The sequence below is a fragment of the Oryctolagus cuniculus genome, chromosome 12 (genome assembly GCF_051225735.1).
Source record: "Oryctolagus cuniculus isolate XC-2025 breed Fujian yellow rabbit chromosome 12, ASM5122573v1, whole genome shotgun sequence".
Classification (NCBI taxonomy): Eukaryota; Metazoa; Chordata; class Mammalia; order Lagomorpha; family Leporidae; genus Oryctolagus; species Oryctolagus cuniculus.
The window spans coordinates 4415503-4441145 of NC_142878.1; the positions used below are offsets into that span (position 1 = coordinate 4415503).

The 25643-nt window shown below is 44.0% G+C and overlaps 1 protein-coding gene across 12 annotated transcripts in view; it reads left to right on the top strand.

Moving 5' to 3' along the window:
* MCTP2 (multiple C2 and transmembrane domain containing 2) overlaps positions 1-25643 on the top strand; it is a 252067-nt gene that overhangs the window by 186078 nt on the left and 40346 nt on the right. For all 12 annotated transcript variants that reach the window (XR_016218666.1, XR_016218667.1, XR_016218668.1 and 9 more), the window contains 2 exons: positions 18269-18391; positions 21563-21604. Coding sequence is in view for 9 of the 12 variants with exons in the window: in XM_089311100.1 (XP_089167226.1) it covers positions 18269-18391; positions 21563-21604 (165 nt within the window). In the remaining 3 variants the exon portion in view is untranslated. The remainder of the gene's footprint in view (positions 1-18268; positions 18392-21562; positions 21605-25643) is intronic.

Sequence of the window (25643 nt, forward strand, 5' to 3'; positions counted from 1 at the left end):
ATAAACTGAGCACCATCACTGCTGAATTTGAGATTGGCACGAGTGATAACTACTTAAGAGTCTTCTCATTGAACCGTGAATTCCTTGAGGGATTTTCCACAGAATAATTCCTGGAGATATAAGAGCTGGACCAGCAAATGCAGTAACTCCGTAGCAGGCGGAGTCAATCCAAAGCCTTTGCTACCTTTGCCCATCGTGTTTTTCTGGACACTGATGTGGAATAAAGTGTGGCAATAAACTGCTCACCAACACCTCCCCATGTTCATGCTCCCTGAGCCACTCACGGATGTCCTCCAGGATGTATGGGAGTGGGGGCATTTGGAATCCATGAGTTCACAATCTCTGGAGCTCTGTCCTCTTAATATTGTGTGCTCTCCAAGGCCACGGCTTGGGTTCTCACTTAGGCCTTCCTGACCTGCATTGAGCAGGCTGATTTGCTGTGACGTTACCCACATGCAGTGTCAGGCAACAGTAGAATTTGGTTCTGCCTTTACTTCAGTGCACGTATTTTTGGCTGCAGTTTCAATTCAACAAATGTTTGAGTACCTATTACAAAGTGATCCTATATTTCATAAGAAATGCAGAGATAAATTATATGGATTTGAGATTTCAGAGAGCTTAAGTTATTCTGGTGAGGAAAGTAGGTAAGAACAGAAATAACCACGGTACCAGGCAAGGTGTGTACGTGCTTGGTATCTGATAGAGAGGCTGGCTTTTTCAAACTAGGGGAACCAATGAAGGGGAGCAGTCAGCATCCCTAGAGACTCTTGAATTAAGGCATTGAGAAAGAGAACAGGCAATTTTTAAGAATGGCAAATTTAGTGCCTAGAATTTAGGAAACAGGAAGAATTGCAAAGTAGGGTTAGGTCCTATTCTGATTCTACGGGCCTTGAATAAGAAGCCGAATTTCAGGCTTCGTAACAATGGATGAAGAAATAAAGACTGAACGGAGAAGATCTGTGATGTTGATCTCTGGTGCTGATGTAAATGGGCAGGAAGTATAGGAAGGTATTTGGTGGAGTGCAACGTTAGAACATACTGGAACAACGTGAACCCTGGGTTGTAAACTACCAAACAGGAACTCATTTGATCCATTATGCAGTGGACATGTGGGGGTGTGTGTGGTGGGGAGAAACAAACTGATAACTCTAAATAATTGAATTTACTCTGTATATTTTTTGAAAACTGCAATCATTCACATTAAGAACAGTTTAATAACTTTGTATTGTGAAATGGGTTAAGACTCACAAGAACTTAAGAAAATAGTACAAAGAGTGGCTGTATCCCCTCTGTCAGGATCTCCCACTCCGGGAACTGGCCAGGTTGTTGCGAAGGAAGAGTGGAGGAGACTGAGGAAGGTCAAGCTAAACACACTTTATTGGTACTCTAGGCTAGGAGGAGAGATTGCTCAAGCCTACTCCTGCGGGCACAAGGCGCTACGGGCGGGGAGAGAGGCTGAGCAACCTCTGGTTTACAGTGTCTGAGGGTCCCCTTATATTCGGTTTCTAGAGGTCAGCCCTGCCCTCGGGCCGACCTCCCAGGGTCCCATAGTCATAGCAAGGATGGTTATGGCAGTTGGTTTGCGGTTTGCGGGTTAGACTGTTTCCTTTTTTTTTTTTTTGACAGTGGACAGTGAGAGACAGAAAGGTGTTCACCCTCCAATGGCCGCTGCGGCTGGCGCACCGCGCTGATCCGATGGCAGGAGCCAGGCGCTTCTCCCGGTCTCCCATGTGGGTGCAGGGCCCAAGCACTTGGGCCATCCTCCACTGCACTCCCTGGCCACAGCAGAGAGCTGGCCTGGAAGAGGGGCAAGCGGGACAGAATTCGGCGCCCCGACCGGGACTAGAACCCGGTGTGCTGGCGCCACGAGGCGGAGTAGCCTAGCGAGCCAGCCGTGACGCCGGCCTTGTTTCCTCTTTCAAACTGCTATAGCAAGGTTACTTTCTCCACGAATGGGTCCCTAACGCCCTCCATTGATAATACCATGTATAATGGTCATCCATTATCAAAACCAGGAAACTCACGTCGGCCAATACCACGGGCTGCTTTGAATTCATCCATCCTGGGTGGTAGGGTGCCAGGTGTGGTTCACGTCGCAGGCATCACCACAATCCAGATACAGAGCTCTTCCATCACCGAGGACCTCGCATCACCCCCTAACGTTCACGCACCCCAAATGTGACTGCAGCCCTCGGCTGTTTTCCATCATTGTGGTGCTGTCATTCTCTGACATGGGTTCATTCTACAGCGTAATGGCCTTCAGGCCAGGACCACCACATCTCCCCACGTTCTGTATCTCCTCGTGATTTGGTTTGTGGGATTGTTTGCTTAGTGTCTTTCCTACCGTCTTTTCTATGCTGGCCTCCCTCACGTTCAAAATCAGCACTTTGTGCTCCGTGGCCGTTGTTAAGGAATGACAGTGGCTGCTTTCGTAGATTTTGCCAGCATCCTGAAGTCTGTGCAGAGTTATATCTGTTGGATCCAATGGTGTATGTTCTGTAAAAAAAAAAATCTGTAAAACATAAGTGCAAAGGAGGTTATAAAACTGTGTGCACATATACGAGGTGACTTCAGAAGTCATTATGCATATAATTAAACTATGCATGGATTTCAAAGTTGAACCCTAACATACTTAGTGTTTAATTCCATTTTCCATGAACTTTTTGTAGTCCTCATATACAGTTTTAAAGAGGATAAACATCTGCGTGGCTACCATCCCCAGGTGACATTTTTTAAAAAATTCTCCTTATTTTAGAATTTCTCTGCTTCTTTGTAGTTGAATCCTCCTCCCTCCTCCCTTCCCAGAAAGAATACTCACCCTGAATGTGTTTGTCACTCCTGAACCAGGCACTGTGGTTTGCCACCTTTGTGTCTACCTCTCATTGAATTCCATTTTTCCTGTTTCGAAGCTTTTAATATTGTAATAAAACATTTATGTCTTAGTCTGTGACTTGAAGATTAATTCACTCGGCATTTTTGATGTTCAGCGACGTGGGTCATCTTCTCTCTGTACAGGATTTAATTCTGTGGGTAAATTGTTTACCCATAGTACTCTGGAGAAATATTTCCATTTATTCCAGGTATGAGTATTTCTTTTGGGGGATGGCTATTATTAAAAGCATCCTTATAGACATCATAATGTGTATCCAGTGGACTTGTGTAGAGATATAGTGTAGTGGTTCTCAGTGCAGTGCCTGGACAGCAGTAGCCAGCAACTTGTTAGGACCACAGACTCCTGGACTCCACCTGAAGCTGGTTGAACCAGAAACTCGAAGTGGAACCCTGTGATCTCTGAGTCTTCTGGGTATTTCTCCTACTTGTTAAAGTTTGAGACTCGTTGCTCTCCAGTGTAGTCCTAGAAGGGAGGTGGCTAGGTTATGGGACACACGCTTTCTCCTTTGTTAGTTAATGCTGACCATTTCCCAAGTCATTGAACCACCAGCGTCAAGTGAAACTTATCACAGTTCCACATCTTAGAAAACTCCTGGCATTATCTAACTTCTTTTTTCAATCAAGTATGTGAAGTGGTACTTGGGTGCGGTTTAATTTCAGATTTTCTTATCTCTAACAAGTACCATATGTTTGGGGACCTCTAGGCGCCTTGTTTTTTCTATTTTTAATAATTTTTCCTCCCTACATTTTTTATTTGTGCAAGTATTTTATGTAATTTCGGTATAAATTATTTAGAATAGAAATACCTTCTCAAGGTTTCTGGCTTATATTTTTGGCTTTTCCTATCTTTTGATGAACAAAACCTTTAATTTACCAACTTTGTTTTCTGTGCTTCGTGCCATGTTTGAGGAATCTTTTCCCATATCCATTCATGATAACTTTTAAAATTGTTTTTCCTTTTACGTCACATTTTTAGAACTACTGTGATGTGATTTCATTGTCATGTCCTGGGTGTCCAGATGACTCGGCACCACTGAGTGCGTGTTCTTGCTCTGCTCAGTGATTGGCAGTTCTCATGAGCAGTGCCTGAAGTTTCCATGTGTAGGTGGGTTTCTCCACTGGCCTCTTGCTTATAACTGTACCAGTATCACAAACACCATTTATTTTGCAGTAATTCTACCCAATTTGTTTTTCTTCTTTAGGAATGGTTTGCAAGAATTCTTGGCCTTTTGTTCTTTCATAAAAGAGTTGGAATTCTTGAATATTCCATATGGACAGAAGAAGACAAAAATCAATATTGAAAATAAGCCAGACTCTAAAGTATTAACTCTCAAAGTCATGACAGTTTAAAACAGAGCACAATGAAGCCATATAGATTAGAAATAAAAAAATAACAAAAATCAGTGAAGCAGACTGCACATTAAAAGATTAAAAGAACAAAACTAAAAGTTGGCTTATTGAAAGCAAAAGAGTTTTTCATGTAAGAGTAAATACAAATAAACAATGTCAGGCATTTTGGGGGAGATGAGTCAGGCAGATATTAAACCTTAGGGGGGTGTTTCAAACAATTGGAAGCTTCAAATTTTGAAGCATAGATGAAGTAGATAAAGCTTATAGAATACTGTATGAAAATGAATGAAAAATGTATAGATTGTCCTAAATCCATTAGCTAGTGAACGAATCAGTAGTTTACTGTCTTCCATGGAAACAAAATACAATGCCCATTTAGAGATCAGGTTTTCCCAAAAACGAACAGATGAATCCTGTCTTGTACAAACACTGTCACCTTGTCATCTTGCTGCTACTTTCCTGTGGACAGCTGTCAGTTTCAGTACTGTACCTTGGAAGGCTATGTGTCTTTTTGCTCCCATGTCTGCCTTTCGTACCTTCTCTTGGTCATGGTTATATGCAGCTTTATTGTGAAAACTGTGTGGTTTTCTTTCCACTCATGCTATTTGGGGTTCTTTAAATCTGTGACTTCACCTCTTTCATACATTTTGGGAAATTCTCATCCAGCATCACTTATAGCTTTTTAACTAGTTCTCTTTCTTTTCTCAACACCAAAGTTTTACATACATGCTTTCTTGATATGTCATATCTTTTTATTGTAATTATGCCATATTTATCTTTCTTTAAAATATAGTACTTTCTACTAATATTGCAAATCACTGTTTTCACTTGTTTTTATACATCTTAGTTTCCTGTTGATATTATTCATTTTATTCATTTTCATGAGTATATTAATCATAATTACTTTAAAGTCCATAATCAATAACTAAATCACCTATTTTGGTTTATTCCTTTTTATAATTTTGGTTGTTATCTTTCCTTCTGGCCATGCCTACAATTTGTATTGACTACTGGGAAAGGTTTATTGTAGCGTTTTAGGATGTGTGGTGTTTATTATCGTCTACCAGAGATAACATAGAGTAGGCATTTAGAAAAGAGCAGACCACTGGGGCCGCCACTGTGGGGCCGCGGGTGGGGTCACTGCCTGCAGTGCTGGCATCCCATGTGGGTGCCAGTTGGAGTCCTGGCTGCTCCACTTCTGATCCAACTCTCTGCTATGGCCTGGGAAGGCAGTGGAAGATGGCCCAAGCCCTTCTGCCCCTGCACCCACATGGGAGACTCGGAGGAGGCTCCTGGCTTTGGATTGGCGCAGCTCTGGCCGTTGCGACCATCTGGGGAGTGAACCATTGGATGGAAGATCCCCCCCTCCCCCCACGTCTCTGCCTCTCCTTCTTTCTCTGTGTAACTCTGACTTTCAGGTAAATAAATCTTTAAAAAAAAAAAAAAAAAGGCAGACCACTATAATTCAATCAGAGAGTAAGATGGTCCCAAGTGGGACTGTAGAGATTTTAAGGATTATGTCTACCCTTTGCCTAGTGCATAGCATTTCAGGTTACTAGTAAAATCCTGTAGAGTTTCCTAAGAAGTTTCTTTTTCAAATAGCCATCGCCTCCAATCTAGGCCTCCCACTCTTAGACTGCCAAAGGCTTTTAGTAGCCACCTTCTGCTTGTGGACCTTTGGCCTTTGCCATGTGTGACTTAGGAATTAGTAACTTTGGGAGAAATACATGGAGAATCTTGTCCTTCACCCTTTCTTCACATAGACTCTTCAGTTCCTGCTGCCACAGTCAGCCTTGCATGCACTCCAGTTTTCAGACCCTAAATTATTAAGATTGAAGCAAACTCTAGGCTGCCCGTTTGCACTCAGTGCCTGTGTCCTGCTTGGAGAATCAGGACAGTGAAACAAACACAGGACATCAAACCAATCCTGAAGTCCATAAAGCAGGGACAAACTAGAGCTCACCTCATGGCATTTGTTTTCCGTGGACGTCTTGACGGTTCCCCATGTGTCTGCAGGTAGAGTCATTTTTCAGTTTTTCTGGAAGATTGAGAGAGAATCCTCTTTGCACTGAAAGAGTGAGGTTTCCCTTCCTGCTCACCACACACGCTTGACCACAAGGCTGCCTTCAAACACTTTAAAGCCAGACCTATGCCGACTTAGAGGCTTCTGTGGTTTCCTACTTAAGTTCTAGATTATCTCATTCCCCGTGAACTACATTTATTTGTAACTCAATATTTGTTTAGGTCTTCATGGGTGTTTACTATTGTTTTTGACACCATAATTATATATTCTTGAATTCAGTCTTTAAACTTAAGGCAGTTTTTCTGACAATGGAAGTATACCTTTCGTAGGTGTGTTCACAACTGTGTTTTGGGGACAGGCACTCCTGGCTCGTGTTCTTTCTAAAAATGCTTTTTGTTTCACCCTTATTTAAGGATAATTTGCTAAAGGTTAAAAATTGATAAAGAATACATGTTAAATTATTCTGCCATCCTCTTGATTACCTTGTTGCACTGAGCTACTCTGATTGTATTTCCTTTGTAGTTGAACAGTATTTTCTTTCCTAATGCCTATTTTTTAAGATTTACTTATTTGAAAGGTAGAGAGAGAGAGACCAGTCTTGCGTATAGGTGGCAGGAGCCCTTTCACTGACAAAAGAGCTTTATTCCAAGTATTCTTCTGTCTCCTCCACCATCATATTTTATCATCTCTCTCCATGGTTCATTGCTACATTTCCTTCCAACTACTAGATATTCTTTGCATTTATTTATAACAAACCCTTTCAAAGAGTTGTCTCCTCCCTCTCTCTAATTCTTCCCCGTTTCTTGCACACACTCTAATCTGATTTTTGCCCCATTACTCCTCTAGACTGCTCATACAGAATGACCAGTGACCAAATCTCAGCCATCATCTCATTTGTAAATATACTGTGGCCTTCTCTTTAAACACACTGGGATATCATAACCCCTTTTCTCTAGCTGCTTCTCAGACATCTTTCCTGGTTCCTTCTAAATTCAGATTGTGGAGTTGGACCTTCTTAAGGATCACTTGTAGGCTGTTTCTTTCCATGGTTGCTTCTATGCTGCCTTTATCTGGTCTGATACTTTGAAGTAGTACCTGAAGACAGAATATATACACTTTCGTCTCTAGTCCTAGCCTCTACTCAGACTCCCAACCACAACCCAATATCTGATGTGTGTCCACATGGACATGAAATGGGCACCTATTTCCCCTCCCTGTCTGCTCTTTTGCAGACTGTTTCTCAAGTGATGGACACGTCCCATCTTCTAGCTTCGCAGACCTTGCATTCTCCTTGTCACTCCCTTTTTATCTTCTCATTTAAATGATCTGAAAAACCTCTGACTTTGGCTTTCTAAACAATAAAATGCAACCAGTTCTCAGTAATTCCACTGCCAACTCCATGGTTTGAAGCTTCGGTAACTCTAACCTGTATCACGGCAGGAGCCTTCTAAAGAAAACCTGTGTGTCTGCCCCTTGGTCAGGTTTGTTCTCATTATGCAGTCAGAGTTGATGCTTCTGAAATCTGAGTCAGACCAGTTGTTCTGTTTCCATCCCTGTTAAACATCCGGCAGTTCCCTTAGAACAAATCAAAGCCCTGTGGCCGTTGTCCAGGTCCCTGAAGACCATTTCCCATTCCTTCCTCACTTTCCTCTCTTGTCGTCTTGCTCGCCCAGCTTCAGATACATGGGGTCCCTGCCGTTCCTTTAACAGCTGGCAGAGATGGGGCACATCTGGCCCACAGGCCCTGGACGCCCAGCAGAATCCTTTGGTCTGGTGCTGCCAAGGTAACCACAGAAGGGACTCAAAATTCAATAAATTTCTAGCAGGCCAATTTTTAAGTTGATAATTTTGTATGGCCCACACATGATGTTACCAATATCCAAATGTCTCTTGGCAGAGAAATGGTCCCTCACCCCTGCCATAGGCAAACTCCCACACAGGACCCTACTGTTCTTCCTGCTGAAAACCTCGCACCTGAATGTTGACATGTCCTCCAGAACCTGGCCTCATATATCGCTCCTCAGTGAGGCCTCCCCAGACTCTCTGAACTATTCACTTCCTTTTATCTCTATCCGCTGTTTTGGTTCTGTTTTACTGTCTCATGGTTGGTCTTTTGCCTCCTGACATATGAAATGTAGGTTACCTACTTCTTTTATGTTCTGATCTCCAATCTCCAATACCGTGTGAGTTCCTTGAAGGTTAGTTTTGGTGTTTGTTTCTGTTACCTCTGGTGTCCCAACTCATGTGTTCCATAGTGGGTGATCAGCAGGAAAATCCTGCAGGAAAGTAGAATAATGAGAAAGACAGGGTTAGTGTGTAGTGCTCGGGAATTGTGGAGGGGAAACACCGGAAGTGAGCTGCTGCTCAAACAACAGGGTGGTAGCCTGCTCGATCGGAGGTGGGTGCATTCAACGAGAGTCTCCAGCACCCTTGCATGAGGCCCAGCATGAAGAAGAACCTAGAATACATGGTGGGTGCTGCTTATGAAATACAGCCAGGCATGGTCAGTTCGTGGATGACCTTACCGGTGATACTGTGAGGTTTAAATGTTGTGTCCCAGGGAGCAATAGGGCATTCTAATCAGGTGGATGTATGCGGGCAGCACTGGTTGAAGCTTTCTTTTCCTATTGTTTTACTTTGGGATGGTGGTATATGAATCGCTCTTTTCACCCTGAGCAAAACCAATGGCAGATGATAAGTTGCAGCCCCTTAGACCAGGGGGTACTTACTCCTTGGTTATCTCAGAAGTGAATGTGTACTTGGACACTTCAGAAACAAATTTTTATTGTAATTTATCTAATCATGGATTTTTTTTTAGGAACAGGATTAGCATAGCTTTGTTTCGCCTTTACCTAAAAACTTCATTCTGAATTTATTAGGTGTAGGTGAGTGTGCTCCTAAATTGTGCACTGCACCTGAGGTTTTTTGTAAAGATTGTATGATCATCTCTAGAGACACTGTCTCCAAATGTTATCTTTTTTGTAACTATGAAGTGATTTAAATGGTATTCTGAAAAAGGAGATGTGTGTGCCTGTGTGTATGTATGTGTGCTTGCTGCCTTTTCTAATTTTTTCCTGTCCAGTGAATTTTCACAGAAAACGAAGCCTTTGTTCAGCATTTCACAGATAAAATGGATTCCTACTCACTAGTGTGTTCATTCCATCATTAGGCTCCAAAGGAGCAGGAGAGCACTTCCAGTAAGCTCCCTAGGGTGTTACTCCTGTCTTTTTTTTTTTTTTTAAAGATTTTATTTATTTGAGCAGTATAGTTACAGTCAGAGGGAAAGACAGTGCGAAAGGTCTTCCATCTGCTGGTTCACTCCTCAAATGGCCGCAGTGGCTGGAGCTGGGCCGATCTGAAGCCAGGAACCAGAGCTGCTTCCAGCTCTCTCATGCAGGTGCAGGGGCCCAAACCTTTGGGCCATCCATCCTCTACTGCTTTCCCAGGCCACAAGCAAAGAGCTGGATCAGAAGAGGAGCAGCAGCGACACAGTCAGCACCCATCTGTGATGCAAATGCCCCAGGCAGAAGCTTAACCTACTCTGCCACAGCTCAAGCCCCCTGATTTCAGTTTCGGTTGGACTGTAGGTTGGTGACATAGAAGGTGCATTATAGGTCTCTCTGTTCTTTCTTTAATAAAAAAAAATGGTAGTTATTTTATGTATCTTTTTTAAAAAATTTTTTTGACAGAGTTATAGACAGACAGAAAGGTCTTCATTCCGTTGGTTCACCCCCCCAAAATGGCCGCTATGACCGGTGCGCTGTGCCTATCTGAAGCCAGGAGCTGGGTGCTTCCTCCTGGTCTCCCATGGGGTGCAGGGCCCAAGCACTTGGGCCATCCTCCACTGCCCTCCCGGGCCACAGCAGAGAGCTGGACTGAAAGAGGAGCAACCGGGACTAGTACCCGGCACCCCAACCAGGGCTAGAACCCAGGGTGCCGGTGCTGCAGGTGGAGGATTAGCCTAGTGAGCCATGGCACCGGCCTCTCTATTCTTTCTTAAAACTCATCATTTTGTTTGGTGTGGAGAGATTGCTAACAACAAAAATAATTTTTCATTAGCTATAGCTTGATTTTTATATAAAATGTTCTCTGTGATTTTCTATGACATGCAAACATAATTGTGCCATTACATGCCTAATGTATTTATGTCATCTTTAGTCAGAGCAAAGTAGAATAGCAATTTAAGATCAGCTAGTTAACCTTAACAAGTCCTACTCTAAATAATGCTAGTATTGACTGGATCCCCAAATCTCTGTGGCATCCAAGAAATTTGTTAAATATATGCCTTGACTGTGTACGAGCAATGCTACCAGTATCTTTGTATTCAAATAATGTTCTCAGTTTAATTACTCAATTTGTTTTACACTTCCGTGCAAAGTTTAATCTGTGTAATCATACTTTGTTTTCCAAATGCAATGATTTTGAGTATTATTGAGACTTGGCTTCTTGTTATTTGATGATTTCCTCTCTTGAATATACTCTCAAAGGACAGAGAGATAGAATCTTAAGGTATCTTCAGAGGAGGAGCTTCCAGAAGCAACAGTCATGTCATTAGACTTGATATCCCCAGTTAATTCTTGGAAGTGGAGGCATCCTCTTGGAGGTGTAGATATATTTAATTGGATGGTTGGTTTATTGGTCAATTACTTAGTTAATTAGTTACCTCGTACTTTATCATTAAATGTGATAGACCTAGCTTATGATGTATTGTCTAACATCTTTGTGGCACAAGGTAAGAAACAATGCCTAGAGAATTTGTTCACGAGATTGGATCAGGCATCCATGGCAATACTGGTGAAGTTTTTAGTCACAGCTGACCCAGAGCCAGTGGCTCCCTAAGGTGTTTTGATCTTTAGGACTTTCCCCCAGAAAAGCAATCTCTATAATAGTCATTTTCCTTCATCCAAGAATTATCCCATATATAGTTTAATTAAAAGTATAGCAAATTGGCCAGCGCCGCGGCTCACTAGGCTAATCCTCCGCCTTGCGGCGCTGGCACACCGGGTTCTAGTCCCGGTCGGGGCGTCGGATTCTGTCCCGGTTGCCCCTCTTCCAGGCCAGCTCTCTGCTGTGGCCAGGGAGTGCAGTGGAGGATGGCCCAAGTGCTTGGGCCCTGCACCGCATGGGAGACCAGGAGAAGTACCTGGCTCCTGCCATCGGATCAGCGTGGTGTGCTGGCCGCAGCGCGCCGGCCGCAGCGGCCAATGGAGGGTGAACCAACGGCAAGAGGAAGACCTTTCTCTCTCTCTCTCTCACTGTCCACTCTGCCTGTCAAAAAAAGTTGCATTGTCTATTGTGTCCTTTTAATTTCTATATATTTAGCATTAACCTGTCAATTGTTATGATAACAGGATTGCTTGAATCTATAGATCAATTTGAAAAAAATATTGTAGCTTCACAATACCAAGTCTTCCAATCTATGAACTTGGCTCATCTGTGTATTTATAAACTCTGTTTTCTATAATGTTCAGATTTTACAGTTTCCCATGAAGAGGATTTTATCTCTAAATATTTTGTGGGCTTTATGGTGCCACTATAAATGAAAATTTTTAAATGTTATTTTTAATTATTTCCTAGTATTCAAAAAATTGTATACCCTGCAACTAATTAATTTCAGTATTTGCTTTGTACATCCCCTAGAACACTCTACATAAAAATCAGGTAAACTGACTCCGAAAGAGAATGTTTTCCTTTGATACTTATGACTTCTTAATATTTTTTCTTTCATTGGAATGGCTAAAGCATTCTATGTAGTACTGAATAGTATAAATAAGAGCAGATAGCTTTGCCTTTTCCTAATTTTGTAAAGAATGCATGTGGTTTCCCATCATCATACCGTCATTTTGTCCTAGAACCCCTACTTCCCAAATAACTGTAAGAACAGGGAAGGGAAATAGTGAGCTATTAGGAAAATCTGTACCTTTATCTAGAGGAGAAATTACTAGTTCCTCTACTTTTTGATAAAACAGAAACCAAAACAAATGAAATTTTAAAATCATAGGAAACTATAGAAAAAGATATTATAAAACAGCATATAGCGAAGTTATGAAGCAAGCCAGATTAACAGACTGAAGTACGTAGACAACATAATAGTCTTCATTGATTCAAACAATATTCCACGATTTTCACACTTATTTATCAAAAAATGTGAAGAGGCTTCACCCTAAGGGAAACTATGGATTGGAGAGAAAAGGAAAAATTGTTGTGTTTTGTGGTTTGTGATTTTCCACATCTGATCCCCAGCAGGATCTATTTGCAGTCTCCGACAGCTGGTAGAGAAAGAGAGTGAGCAGCCTGGAGGAACCCAGGGTCCTGGACCCTGCAGTCACCACTTAAAATGAGGCCATTCTAAAATGGTCCTCGCGAAATCATAATAGCATCAAAACTCAAGTAATTTAGAACATAACAAAACGTGTGCATAATGATTAGGGTGAAGGTAATGTAAGCTGAGCATCCCCAGCCTGAAAACCAGAAATCCCAAATGCTCCAATATCTGAACGTTTTTGTGTCATTAGTGTTACAGTCAAAACACAGACATGCTCTAAGTATTGTGTACAGTTTATACATGCATAAGGTGTGTGCACAAAATGCAAGTGCCATCATGTTTGTACTTGGGCCGCATTCTCATATCTCCTAATGTGTATGCCAATATTCCCAAATCCAAAAGCATCCAAAATACAAAACTCTGAGTCCCAAGTATTTCAGAAGAGGGATATTCAGCCTGCATTTTGAGATACATAGTCTAGAATGTATGGAGAGAGAAATAATCCTTACAGTGTGTCAATATCAGGATATCAGTTCCCTCCACATCCATGCATGAACTCAAGACAGTCCCAGTCAAAACTTCATCTTGAGTCTTCTGAAACTTTACAAATGGATTCTAAAATGTTTGCAGAAAAGTAAAGGGCAAAAAAATAAAAAAATAATCCCAGGCAACTTTGAAAGTGTAGTAAAAAAGAGACTTCTTCCAGCATTGTCTGGTTCTTTTAAGCTATGGTTTTAGAATGTGGTCTTGTTTATAACAGGAAAATAAATCCATGGGGCCACTAGGCTAATCATCCGCCTGAGGCACCGGCACACCAGGTTCTAGTCCCGGTCGGGGCGCCGGATTCTGTCCCAGTTGCTCCTCTTCCAGGCCAGCTCTCTGCTGTGGCCAGGGAGTGCATGGAGGATGGCCCAAGTGCTTGGGCCCTGCACCCGCATGGGAGACCAGGAGAAGCACCTGGCTCCTGGCTTCGGATTGGCGCAGCGCGCCAGCTGCAACGCGCCTGCGGTAGCGGCCACTTGGGGGGTGAACCAATGGAAAAAGGAAGACCTTTCTCTCTGTCTCTCTCACTGTCTAACTCTGCCTGTCAAAAAAAAAAAAAAAAAAAAATCCATGGAAGAGATTAGAAGGCCCAGCGACCAACGACAAATTCATGCAGAAACTTGGTCCATGACAGAAGAGTAGTGGTAAGGAATGAGTGGGTTGTAGCTGGAATCTAGTTGTGAAGTTGGCTATCTGTAAGGAAAAAGTTCAGATTGCATCCTTGTTTCATAAATTATATATTAAAAAAAACTGAGGATAGATTATATGATCACCCATACACACACTTTTCTTTCAGAAGAAAACAGAGAAAAACAGTCTTATCACCTCAGGGAAGGATGTGATTCCTTAAGTAGGACAATGAGCATTAGAACCACAAATCCTAATGTGAAAGATTGAAATATTTGAGCACAAAGAATCTCTGCTTTAGCCCAAGTTGCTGTGATAAGAGAGTGCAATGGAGAAATCATAGGACATTTGCTTGCATGGGGAGCTCAGTCAGTTAACATAAAGGCACTCAACGGATGCATACAAAATAGGAGTGTAAAACACTATATAATACTTCTAGAATGACATGAGCATTTTTAAGCCTTTCTAATACAGACGTGTGATGTGTTTAGATGGGAATAATTCACCCCGGTTGTAGGGCAAGGTTGCCTTTGGAAATGAGAGGAATAGGACCAGAGAGAGTCAATGCTAGTACTTATTAGCCGAAATGTTTTCTTTTATATTTGCTTTTTCTCATCCATTTTAAAGACACACGTGGCCTGCGTCGCGGCTCACTAGCCTAATCCTCCGCCTTGCGGTGCCGGCACACCAGATTCTAGTCCCGGTCGGGGCGCCGGATTCTGTCCCGGTTGCCCTCTTCCAGGCCAGCTCTCTGCTGTGGCCAGGGAGTGCAGTGGAGGATGGCCCAAGTGCTTGGGCCCTGCACCCCATGGGAGACCAAGAGAAGCACCTGGCTCCTGCCATCGGATCAGCGCGGTGCGCCGGCCGTGGTGGCCTTTGGAGGGTGAACCAACGGCAAAGGAAGACCTTTCTCTCTGTCTCTCACTGTCCACTCTGCCTGTCAAAAAAAAAAAAAAAAAAACAAAACACAGATAGATAGATTCAGACATACCCATTACTTCACTCTGCAGATTCCTGCAGTGGCCCTGGACTGGAGTTGATGCTGGGAGTCAGGAAACAGTCCAGGCCCTCTGGGTGACAGGAGCCCGACTTCTCGAGCCATCACCACTGTCTCCCAGGGTGCACATTAGCAGGAAGTTGGAATCAATCTGGGCACTCCAATGTGGGATATGGGTGTCAATCAGTAGGCCCACTGCCCACCCCCTAACGTTTTTTATGGTGTCAAATAATACTGATAGGGACTGGTCCTGTGGCACAGTGGGTTAATCTTCCACCTGTGGTGCCGGCATCCCACATGGGCACCGGATCTAGTATCGGCTGCTCCCCTTCCAATCCAGCTCTCTGCTATTGCCTTGGAAACCAGTAGAAGATGGCCCAAGTGCTTGAGCCCCTGAACCCACGTTTATATTTTATGTTGTATTTGGTAATATGTAATTATGCCTGTAAAGGGCATCTGTCTATTGCTTGCTTTTGTGCCATTTTCAAGATTTGATATCAGTTTTTTTTTTTTTTTAAAGATTTTATTTATCTGAGAGGTAGAGTTACAGAGACAGACAGGTAGACAGACAAATAGGCCTTCCATCTGCTGGTTTACTTCCCAAATGGCTGCAATGGCTGGAGCTGGGCTGATCTGAAGCCAGGAGCCAGGACTTCCACTGGGCTTCCCATGTGGGTTCAGGAGCCCAAGCACCTGGGCCATCTTCTGCTGTTTTCCCAGGCCATAGCAGAGAACTGGCTTAGAAGAGGAGCAGGCAGGACTTGAACCAGTGCCCATATGGGCACTGCCGATGGAGGCTTAGCCTACTTCACCACGTGTGCCCACCCCAAAACAGTGTTTTTGAAATACGTGAAATCTGTTTAATCTGTTCCCCTTATATAGATAAATTAATTATAAAGAAAAAATATTTTTGTCCGCTTTGTAGCAGATACTACAGGGTTTTGTGAAGTAGTTGAAGGATATAAAAATGGACACATAAATGTGAATTTTCTAGTGTTAAAATTGGTGTGTGTGGGAGTATATTCCTCATGTGATGGAATTTGTGTTGCTCAAACTAGAAACCAACCTCATGCTGCTGGTAGAAAATGGGATGTTGGACGTGACTTCTTGTTAAGTCGGGAGTGAGTCAGTTGTCCCTCTCAGTGATGTTGTCTGACCTTGTTTCACAGGAGCAATGAAATCGGGACGAGAAACTGAGTTGCAAAAATTAGAAAAGGAGAATTAGGAAAGACTCCTTACCTGTAGATTATATTCTGACTATATTCTTAGAACTCCTGAATAATTAAATAAAAAAACTATTTGAAACAATAAACAAATTCATTGTGGTTTGTTCTTTTGAAAATCTAATCTGTACAAATTATCAGCTTGGGAAGGGTCTTCAGAAAGTTTGTGGAAAATGCATATTGTGAAATAACTGTGCATGGATTTTGAAGTTTTTGTATCAAATTACACTTATTTTTAATTTCAGTTTCCAAGAACGTCTTGAAGTATGTTTATCTTTGTAGGTAATGACCACTTTGAAAAACATAATGGAAGAAATTATCTCATTTACAATAGCTTTGGAGAAAAAAAATAAGCACAAATTGTGTAATAGCTACAAAAAGGAAATTTTAAAACCGTCGAGGCGCTGGTGTTATGGCGTAGAGGATTGGGCTGTCCCTTGGGGTACCTGCATCAAATAGCAAAGTGTTGGGTCCAGTCAGGCCACTTCCTTCCTGCAACGGGCATTTTTGGAGTCCCCATGAGATGATGGCTCAAGTCCTTAGATTCCTGCCGTCCACCTAGGAGAACTGGATGGACTTCTGTGCTCCTGGCTTTGTCCTGGGGCCTGGGTCGGCCCTGGTTGGTGCAGATATTTGGGGGCATGAACCAGCAGATGAAAAGTTCTCTCTTGCCCCCTCTTCTCTTCTAGCCCTCTCTCTCCCCTTCCTGTAACTCTGACTTTCTAATAAAGGAAAATAAATACATAAAATGTTAGAAAATATACTTACTAAGAATTGACATTGCTTCTGGATAGGAATATCCAATATTTCAGATGAAATAATTTTTCTCTTCTAAGCTGATAAAACAGTGACTGTTTTTAGCCTAAGAGCAGGCAGATGATAACTGCAGATTAGCTAATTTTATCTTCTAGACTACTTGCAGGTTCACAGAGAAAGTGAGGCTCAGTTTTGAAGTACTTTGCCCAAGATTTCCATTGTGTCTCATAGACTGATTATCAGGTGCTAGTGTTTGCACCAGTCAGCGTGCTTCTTGGAGACAGAGCCAGCCTCTCATTTGCATTCGAGTCTCCAGCATCCACCAGTGGTCATGTGCACTCACCTTGTCTGAAGTAGACAGTGCTAGCTGATCATTTCCTTATGGCCATAGAGTCTCAAAAATGGTACATTTTAATATATTTTTAAAAGGTTTGTTTATTGGAAGAGTTACAGTAGCAGGGGGAGGGAGTGAGCTTCCAACCACTGGTTCCCTCCCAAGATGGCCACAATGGCCAGGGCTGGGCCATTCTGAGACAGAGGCCACACGCTTCATTTAGGTTTCTCACTTGAGTGGCAGGGGCACAAGCACTTGAGCCACTTTCCACTGCTTTTCTCAGGCCATCAACAGGGAGCTGGATCGGAAGTGGAGCAGCCAGGACACAAACCCTTGCCCATAAAGGCGGCCAGTGTTGCAGGTGGCAGTTTTACCTGTTACACCACCAATGTCAGCCCCCAAAATTTTAGTATTTTTAAAGAGATTTAAAACTAATGAATTTATCTAAAAATCTACATTTTTAAAACATTGGCAACCAATTTAAATAGTACTCTCTAACAGTTCGGATAAACCCCACTATTAGCAAAATTTGTGACCTTGGTATTTTCCATACAGCTTTACCTAAATTCCTTTTTTTTTGGGTAAGATTTCTTTATTTGAAAGGCAGAGAGAGGAGAGAGAGCTGGAGTGATCTTTCATCCCTTGGTTTACTCCCCAAAATGGCCACAATAGCCAGTGTTTGGCCAGGTTGAACAGGAGCCAGGAACTCCATCTGGGCCTCTCACATGGTGGCAGGGCTCATCACCTGCTGCCTCTCCAGGCACAGCAGCAGGGAGCTGGATCAGAAGCAGAGCAGCTGAGACTTGAACTGGTGCTCTGATACGGGATGGCGGCGTGGCAAGCAGTAGCTTGTGGAAGTACTCGCTTTGCCTAAAGTCTGGAACAGTAAAATCTATGAGCAGAAAAACTAGAATTGATAGCCTAAGGAATGAGGCTGCTGTTGGAGTCTATTCCAAAGGGTAACAAAACAATCTGTCATTCTATTCCGTCTTCTCTTTGTGCCAGCAGTTCCAAAAGCAAATTAATTAGAATCTCTCTGTCATATCTCAGTCTGTCTCCCTCTGTCCTCTTTCCCTCTCCCTCCCTCCCCCTCTATCCCTCTCCCTTTCGCTCCTTCATCCTCTGTTCCTCCCTCTCTCTGTGTGCTTCTGTTTCCTACTGGGGACTGTTCTTGGGCCTTGTTCAGTGAGCTGGAATCCAGGACTGCTCCAGCACTGTGTTAGCAGACAGTGATGCGGTCCTGTTTGTCTGCCCCCAGGTGTTTTTGGTCACCGTCTGGAACTTCGAGCTGTACATGATCCCCTTGGCTTTGCTGCTGCTGTTTGTCTACAACTTCCTGAGACCCATGAAAGGCCGAGTCAGCAGCATCCAGGAGAGCCAGGTAAGCAGGGGGCCCCAGCACTGGGTCTCACTGGTGGAAAACCTGTTGGCGGTGATGCCCAGGAAGCACTCTGAGATCTAGTCCCAAGTCCACCTCGCTGGAGACAGGCGCGGCAGCACCTGCACCGGACTTGCAGCCAAGGGCTCACATCCAGTGGCATCTTGTGTTCCTGGGTCCTGGCCTGGACCCTTATCATGTGGGGAGCCCTGGAGTTCTTGCCCATCGTGTCCCTGTTGGCAGCCCGCAACATGCCATCTGCTTCTCTGTGAGGTCGCTATGAGCAGCCTTCTCCACCTTGAGGGAAAACCCTCTGATGGCCTGCTGACCCCTGTAAAGCAGACAGTGCACTCACTGGGGTGGGGTTGGGGGCCTGGCTTAGTCCTTGCCACATGGACACCATGATCTCCCCTGGCCTAATGGCCCAGAATATTCTCAGGGCTTGCTCATCCCCGTGGCCATCAGAGTGGGTGGGCACAGTCCCCTCCATTCTCACCCTCCCTGTGACACTGGAGGAATCACAGGCACAGTGCCTTCCCAGATGCCCCCGGCACCCCCTTCTCTTCCTTCCTGTCCTGCACCACCCCTCATCCCAGCCCAGGGGATTGTACCCTGCACCTGATAGGCAGGAACTCAAATGTATATGTTTGTTTATGATGTAATGTTTGTATTCTAGATCAAATAACCAAGTGTTTAACCAAAAGCAAAAACACTCTGGTCTCGGGGCCGATGTTGTGGCACAGCAGGGTAAGTTGATGCCTGCAAGGCCAGCATCCCTGGAAGGCACTGGTTTGAGTCCTGGCTGCTCCACTTCTGACCCAGCTCCCTGCTAACATGCCTGTGAGAGCAGTGTAAGTTGGCCCAATTTCCTGGGCCCCTCCACCCACGGAGACCCAAATGGTGTTCTTAGCTCCTGGCTTCTGTCTGGCCTAGCCCCAGCCATTGTAGCCATTTGGGGAATTAACAGCTGAATGGATGATCTCTCTCTGTCACTCCATGCAAATAAATAAATCTTTTTATTTTTTTTTAACTCTAAGTTTTAGACCTAATCATTTCCTTTCTAGAAAGTTCATCATCTGCATATGGGGTTTCCCAGAAGTTGAATGGGGACCACTGTTGCCTGTTTTTCTTAATCTTCTCCTTTAAAGGAAAAAAGACATCCTTTGTTTTAGAGATGTTTTATTTATTTATTTGAGAGGTACAGTTATAGAAAAAAAAGAGGGAGAGACAGAGAAAAAGGTCTTTCATATGCTGTTTCACTTCCCAAATGGCCACAATGGCCAGAGCTGGGCAGATCTGAAGCCAGGAGCTTCTTCTGGGTCTCCCACGTGGGTGCAGGGGCCCAAGTCGGACCATCTTCCACTGCTTTCCCAAGCCATAGCAGAGAGTGGGATCAGAAGAGGAGCAGCCGAGACTAGAACCAGTGCCCACATGGGATGCCAGTGCCACAGGCAGAGGCTTAGCCTACTATGCCACAGCGTTGGCCCCAAAAAGACATCTTTGAGACAGATTTTTGATGGATGCTTATGATATTCTTTAGGACACGAGAAGTTTTAAAAAAGCAAGTGTTAACAGGAGATTAAACCTTAAGCAACTTCCAGATTCTATTTTGTTTGATCACTTAATGCAATATGCAGAGTATATAGCAATAGAAGTGAATGGATTTAAAGTTTAGGTTAATTTAAGAAAAACATTACATGGAGAGCTAGATGAAGGAATTTTTCCTGCTAAATAATTATAACACAGTCAACTAACATTTTTACAAATTTTTTCCCACTATATATGTTTACAGCATGTATAGTACATTTGTGTGTATGTATACACAGTTATGTGTATCTGTATATAAATGTGCATGTGTGTGTGTAAAGCCTTTTAATTTATTGACACACTCAATCCGTTCGCTAATTTGATCTTGGCACCGTGACTGACAGTGCGAGCACTATTCTCATTTTATGCTTGGTTAAGTAAGGCTCAGAGTGGCAAAATGCTTTGCCTGGAGTCACAGAGCACAGCAGTGTGGAGCCGTGTCTCATTCTGAAGACTTCTACCTCATAATTACAGTGTATTTTCTGCTGTAACCTACTTTCATTCTGTTGCTATTTGTCTATTGGTTTTCATGAGCCGTGCCCGCTGCCAGTGGTGAATAGGTTCCTTCCCTGGAGGGTCACTGAGTGTCATAAAAGTGCTAGTTGATGCTCGTGAGAATTCTGGGAGCTAAGGCTCCACCAGCCCGGGAGAAGTGTCTTGATGATTGCTTGGGGGTTTTATGGCGTAGAGCGGAGTACTCTCTGGATGCGTCTGAATTACTCTTTTAAGAGCATCATATTGACAATTTTTTCTTACTGTTGGAGCAGTAGTAAACAGCATGCCTGACCTTGGGAAGGTCAAGCAGAAAGGGAGGAGTCCTGGCTGAAAATAGACCCTGGTTTTCTAAGGCTGGGTGCTCTTTCTGAGCTACCGAAGCCCTTGGATTGTGCGTTAACCTGGGTGAGTTTTGAAACATGATTAAAATTTGCCTATCAAATAGCCAAGCTTTCTAATTTAATCTGACCAAACCTATTAGCGGCTCTGCAGGCACCTCAGCCCCTCAGCTAATGCCAGGCACCTTGACGTTCAGGTCAGAGCCTGGGATTTCCTTCCTGCACCTGCCTGCTGGCACCCTCAGAGCCAAGGAAAACAACACTTGCACGTAGAAACCTGGAACTCACTCTCCAGATCGATTCTACTCGGACAAATGCATTTTCTCTCGTCTGATGTTTTGGTAATGGCCCCAAAGGGAAAGAGCAGTCATTCTCACAACGAGCTGAGCACAGGCGTTGCACGGTGTCGTCAGCCTTAACAGACGTAGTGCTTCGTTTGTCAGAACGAGAACAAAACTGTTTACACAGTGCATCTCCGCAGTGCGCCCGGAAAACCACCTGCCTTCAAAGGGCACTTGCCCACGAGCTTTGTTTACAGTCAGCAGCACCGTGCAGAGTGTGCGTGGTGTTTACAGACTTGCCACGGGGTGGGGTCTCTGAACTTCGGAAGTGTGGTTTCTCGACAGGTTATAATGAACGTTAACAATACGCATGCTTACATTCTGTAGAAAGTCTTACAAACGTGGGTGAGTTTCACTGGCATTTGGCAACTGTGGTTGATGTTTTACTAAAACACTGTGGGGTTTCCTTTCAGGAGACCCCAGACCTGGAGGATGAGGAGGATGAAGATGACAAGGTGAGTTCGCGCAGGACAGGGTGAAGGAAACAGCGTTAGTGTGGGCAGCAGTGCCCTCCTGGGGGGTCTCCTCTCTCTTTTTGCTCTTACTGTAAGAGTGAGCAGCATAGCAACAGTGTATTTTTCAGTTAAAACAGTGTTTACTTAAAATGGCACTGTTCTAATATCAGCTTGCCTCTTTGCAGATAATCGTAGTAGCACTTGCCTTTCCTACTTTACGTGGGTATTTTTTAATTGACAGTAATTTTACATCTTCACAGGATACAGTATGATGCTTTGGCCCTTTCAAAGGTTTTAAAAACGAGGCTGAAGGGGCAACACGTAAGTGAGTAACTGGAATGTTTTGAAAGGCATCCCTGTAGGGGGTCTTCCGCTGGGCACTGGCCAAGATCAGCCTTCCTCTTTGTAGATGAAAGGAAGCCTGGAAGTCAAAAGTAAATCGAGTGAAATTGCTGCTGCTCTAGGTTCCCGTGTGCGCTCTGTGGGGTGGTCCCCCACTTCCGAGCCTGTCACTTTCCCAGCTGTTGCTGGCAGAGTGCTCAGCTATATGTCTCTGTACATCTGTCCCTTTTCTTCTCTTGGGAGAATCTCTCAAATCTGCTGCTTTTGTTGTCATTACACTTTCAGACAAACCTTCTGGAATAAAATGAATAAAGCGAAATGCCAAATTAGTTGCTTCCAGCTTAGTGGACTTCCAGCCCCTAAAAGGTGTGGGCATGGGGGCAGGATGTGGCATAAAAGGGGCTTGTGGGAGGAGAAATAGCAAGAGGGCAAACCTTAAGCATAAGTATCTACTGTAAGTGCCCATAGAAGATAAATTAATTCAAAGACACTGGCTCCGTGGCACCTAGAGCCTTAAAATTAATTGAGTGGACCAGATGGTTTTGCCCATTTGGAGCAAATGGGGTGGATTACAAAATAAATCTTATTTGTTGTGCTAAGATGATCATTAATAGAAAAATAATATAATAAAGTCTAATATTTTTAACAGGGGAATAAACCTTTTTCAGAATAGAGGTCAAAGAGGCACAAGATTCTTGATGAATTGATATTAGTAATTTATGAAGGATGAAGTTATTGAATATTAATAGGCACAGCCACGCTAAAGTACACGATGGGGTGGTTTACCAAAGAAAATCACAAGTGCTTTTGTCATTATTTTTAATCTCTACGAGGACCCGATTGCAGGTCTGGGCTTCTTTCTCTTCTGATTGAACAGGAATAACCCGGGGACTCCTGCAGCCCACTCAGTGGGTTTGATGCTTTGGTAGAGTGGTTCAGAAAACCCAGGGGAGCATTTACTTACATTTGTTTATTAGGATTCAGAAGCAGACCAATGGAAGAGATGCAGTGGGCCAGGTTGGGAGGGTGGTGCAGGCTCTGATGGCATCTCCAGCCACCACCTCCCAGCTCCTCCACGTGTCCGGTAACCCAGGGCCATTTAGGCTGTGAGCAAAGCACTAAGGAAAGTGTTTGCAGCAGACACAGGGGTGAGTCTGGGGTCTGAGGCGTTCATTCTGGAGTAGTCCTGCACACAACATCTGTGCCACTCTGTCCCTGTTGAGGGCAGGCGCCAGGGCTCCCCTCATGCCCTTCAGGGCAGTCTCATTCATGAGATGTTCTTATCATCGTATTTCAGTGGAGCCGCCTTCACAGCCAAAGCACAACCATGGTGGTTTTGCTCCTTCAGTTTGATGTTCTGATGAAATCTGATAGAGGAAATCCTCTAAAATGAAATTGTGACTTTTATTATACCTCCTCTACTAAACAAGTGCATCTGTGGCTGGGAAGACGGACCGATTTCTCAGTCTTTGTCTGTGTCTACTCTCTCTGCTCTAGGAGGTCTGTGAACCAAAGGAGGAGTTTTCGGTGTTGAGACTCCACAACTCCACATCCACATCTGTGGGAGGGGGTCTTCAAAAAGTTTTGGGAAATTAATAATGTGAAAAATTTATGCATGGATTTCAAAGAGTGTGCACCAAATTAATGTCTGTTAAGTCCATTTTCCCTTTGGCTCTTTTAAAAGGCACCCTGTCTTACAACGCAGCATTTCTTCATGTGTAGGAGCCCCTTGCCCTGAGATGCACTCGGCATAGACTTAGACACACAGTGACAGGGGACCCCTGCCATAGAGGGCTGTCGGGAGGTCTTATCCACGGAGACTCCGGCTTCTGTTGTGTGTTAGACATGGCAGACAATGCTTCTGGGAAGTGTAACACACCCAGAAAGAGACGCGTTGCTTACAGATTATAAACACACAGTCGTTTTGTGCAGAACCAGGAAAGGGGAGAAGCTGCTTTATAACCCAGCGATCCATCTTGGAAGTGACACTCTTTTATTGTCAGGACGGCTTCCCACTGAATACCATCACAGGCAGTGGCGGGGGATGCAAGCCTGCCCCCGTGCCCTGGCACAGCTTCCGCAGGAGACAGGCGCATCCCCATCGTCTGTCTGCCTCTCCCATGCAGACCAGGGCTAGTCTGGGGTCTGTCATAATTTCTTGTCTGGAACAGAGATGGCTGTAAAATGACACCACTGCGGCCTCTTGTTCCTTCTCCATGTGAGAAGTCCTGGATGTAATCTGTGTTAAAAACCAGATTAGACTTCACAATTGTGTCTTCTTTTCTTCTGTGGGCATTCATTGGTAACATAGGGCTTTCAGGTAACTAGTTTTTTGGCTTTTTAAGAAATGAAATATATAGATTCAACTTGGAAGAGAGGAAATCCTTCTTTCTTATACCTGATGGCACACGTTAGAAATTGCTTCTTACAAGTATGGTTTGCTAGGGACCCCAGAACAAACAGATAATGGCGAAGTTCAGCCAACGGTAATCAGTTGACATTTCCTATTTGTATTAGATTCCATAGGTGGAATCCTTCCGTGTAGACCTTATTTGTACGGATGGATTACAATGAAAATTGCATTAATTTTCTGCACAGTAAAGGTCAGTAATTGAAGCATGAACCAAGAAACTATTGTGTAAAATGCTGTATCCCGTACTTAGGAAAGGTCGCACCAGACAATAATATCTTGTTTTCATTGCTGAAGGTATGGATACTTGCATTAGAGTTCCTTTCTTTTTCCACCTCAACAATTGCCTACACAGAATATTTAAGCGTTTACTATTAACACCAGGAGGAGGGAGTCATAAGGGCATGTAATAAAAGGGCAGAATGCCCAGCTTATTGTCTAAGAAAGAAGCTGTACTCTGTTGCCATCATTGTAGGTTGTACTGTTTACAACCAGACTGTCAGAAATAGGACTTGAATGGTCTGAGCTCTGAGGACCATCCATGAGGTCAGAATTACCTGCTGGTGTTTATGAAGAAAGAAAATCTCCCCTTCACACCAGTCAGGGATTAGAAAGAGATTCAGGTATTTCTGTTTTAGGAGATTCGAGTGCATCTTTGCTGATAGAGGTACACTCTCTGATGAGAGGATGCAAATGAGTACTAGATCTATATTCTATTTTCACAGATTAGGATGTCATCATGAAGATGTAGTACATTTGAAACTGTCAGTCTCAGTACCCAGAATGATTTTCCTTCCACCAGGCTGATTAATCCCATCATCATTACCCAGGCAGGGTCTTTGTAGAGAAGAAATAGCGGCAGGGTCCTTTGGATGAGGTGGTTCCATTCACTGTCCCTCAATCCCTGTGCTTCCGGGTTCCAGAGGGGGAGAGGGAGGGAGAGAGAGGGAAGGAGAGGGAGGGAAAGAGAGGGGGGGGAGAGGGGAGAGAGAGGGAGGGAGGGAGAGAGAGGGAAGGAGAGGGAGGGAAAGAGGGGGGGGAGAGGGGAGAGGGAGGGAGAGAGGGAGAGGGAGGGAGGGAGAGGGAGGGAGGGAGAGAGGGGGAGAGGGAGAGGGGGGAGGGGGGAGGAGGGGGGGTATCTGTGGCACTGTGTTCAGGAGAGTCTCATCTTCTCCCAGAGCAGGTTCGCTTATTCCTTTGCGCTTAAGAATGGCCAAGATACAGTACAGGGGTTGCATGAGCAGCACTACTTGAATACTATAGTGTGCTGTTGTTAAGGAGATTAAA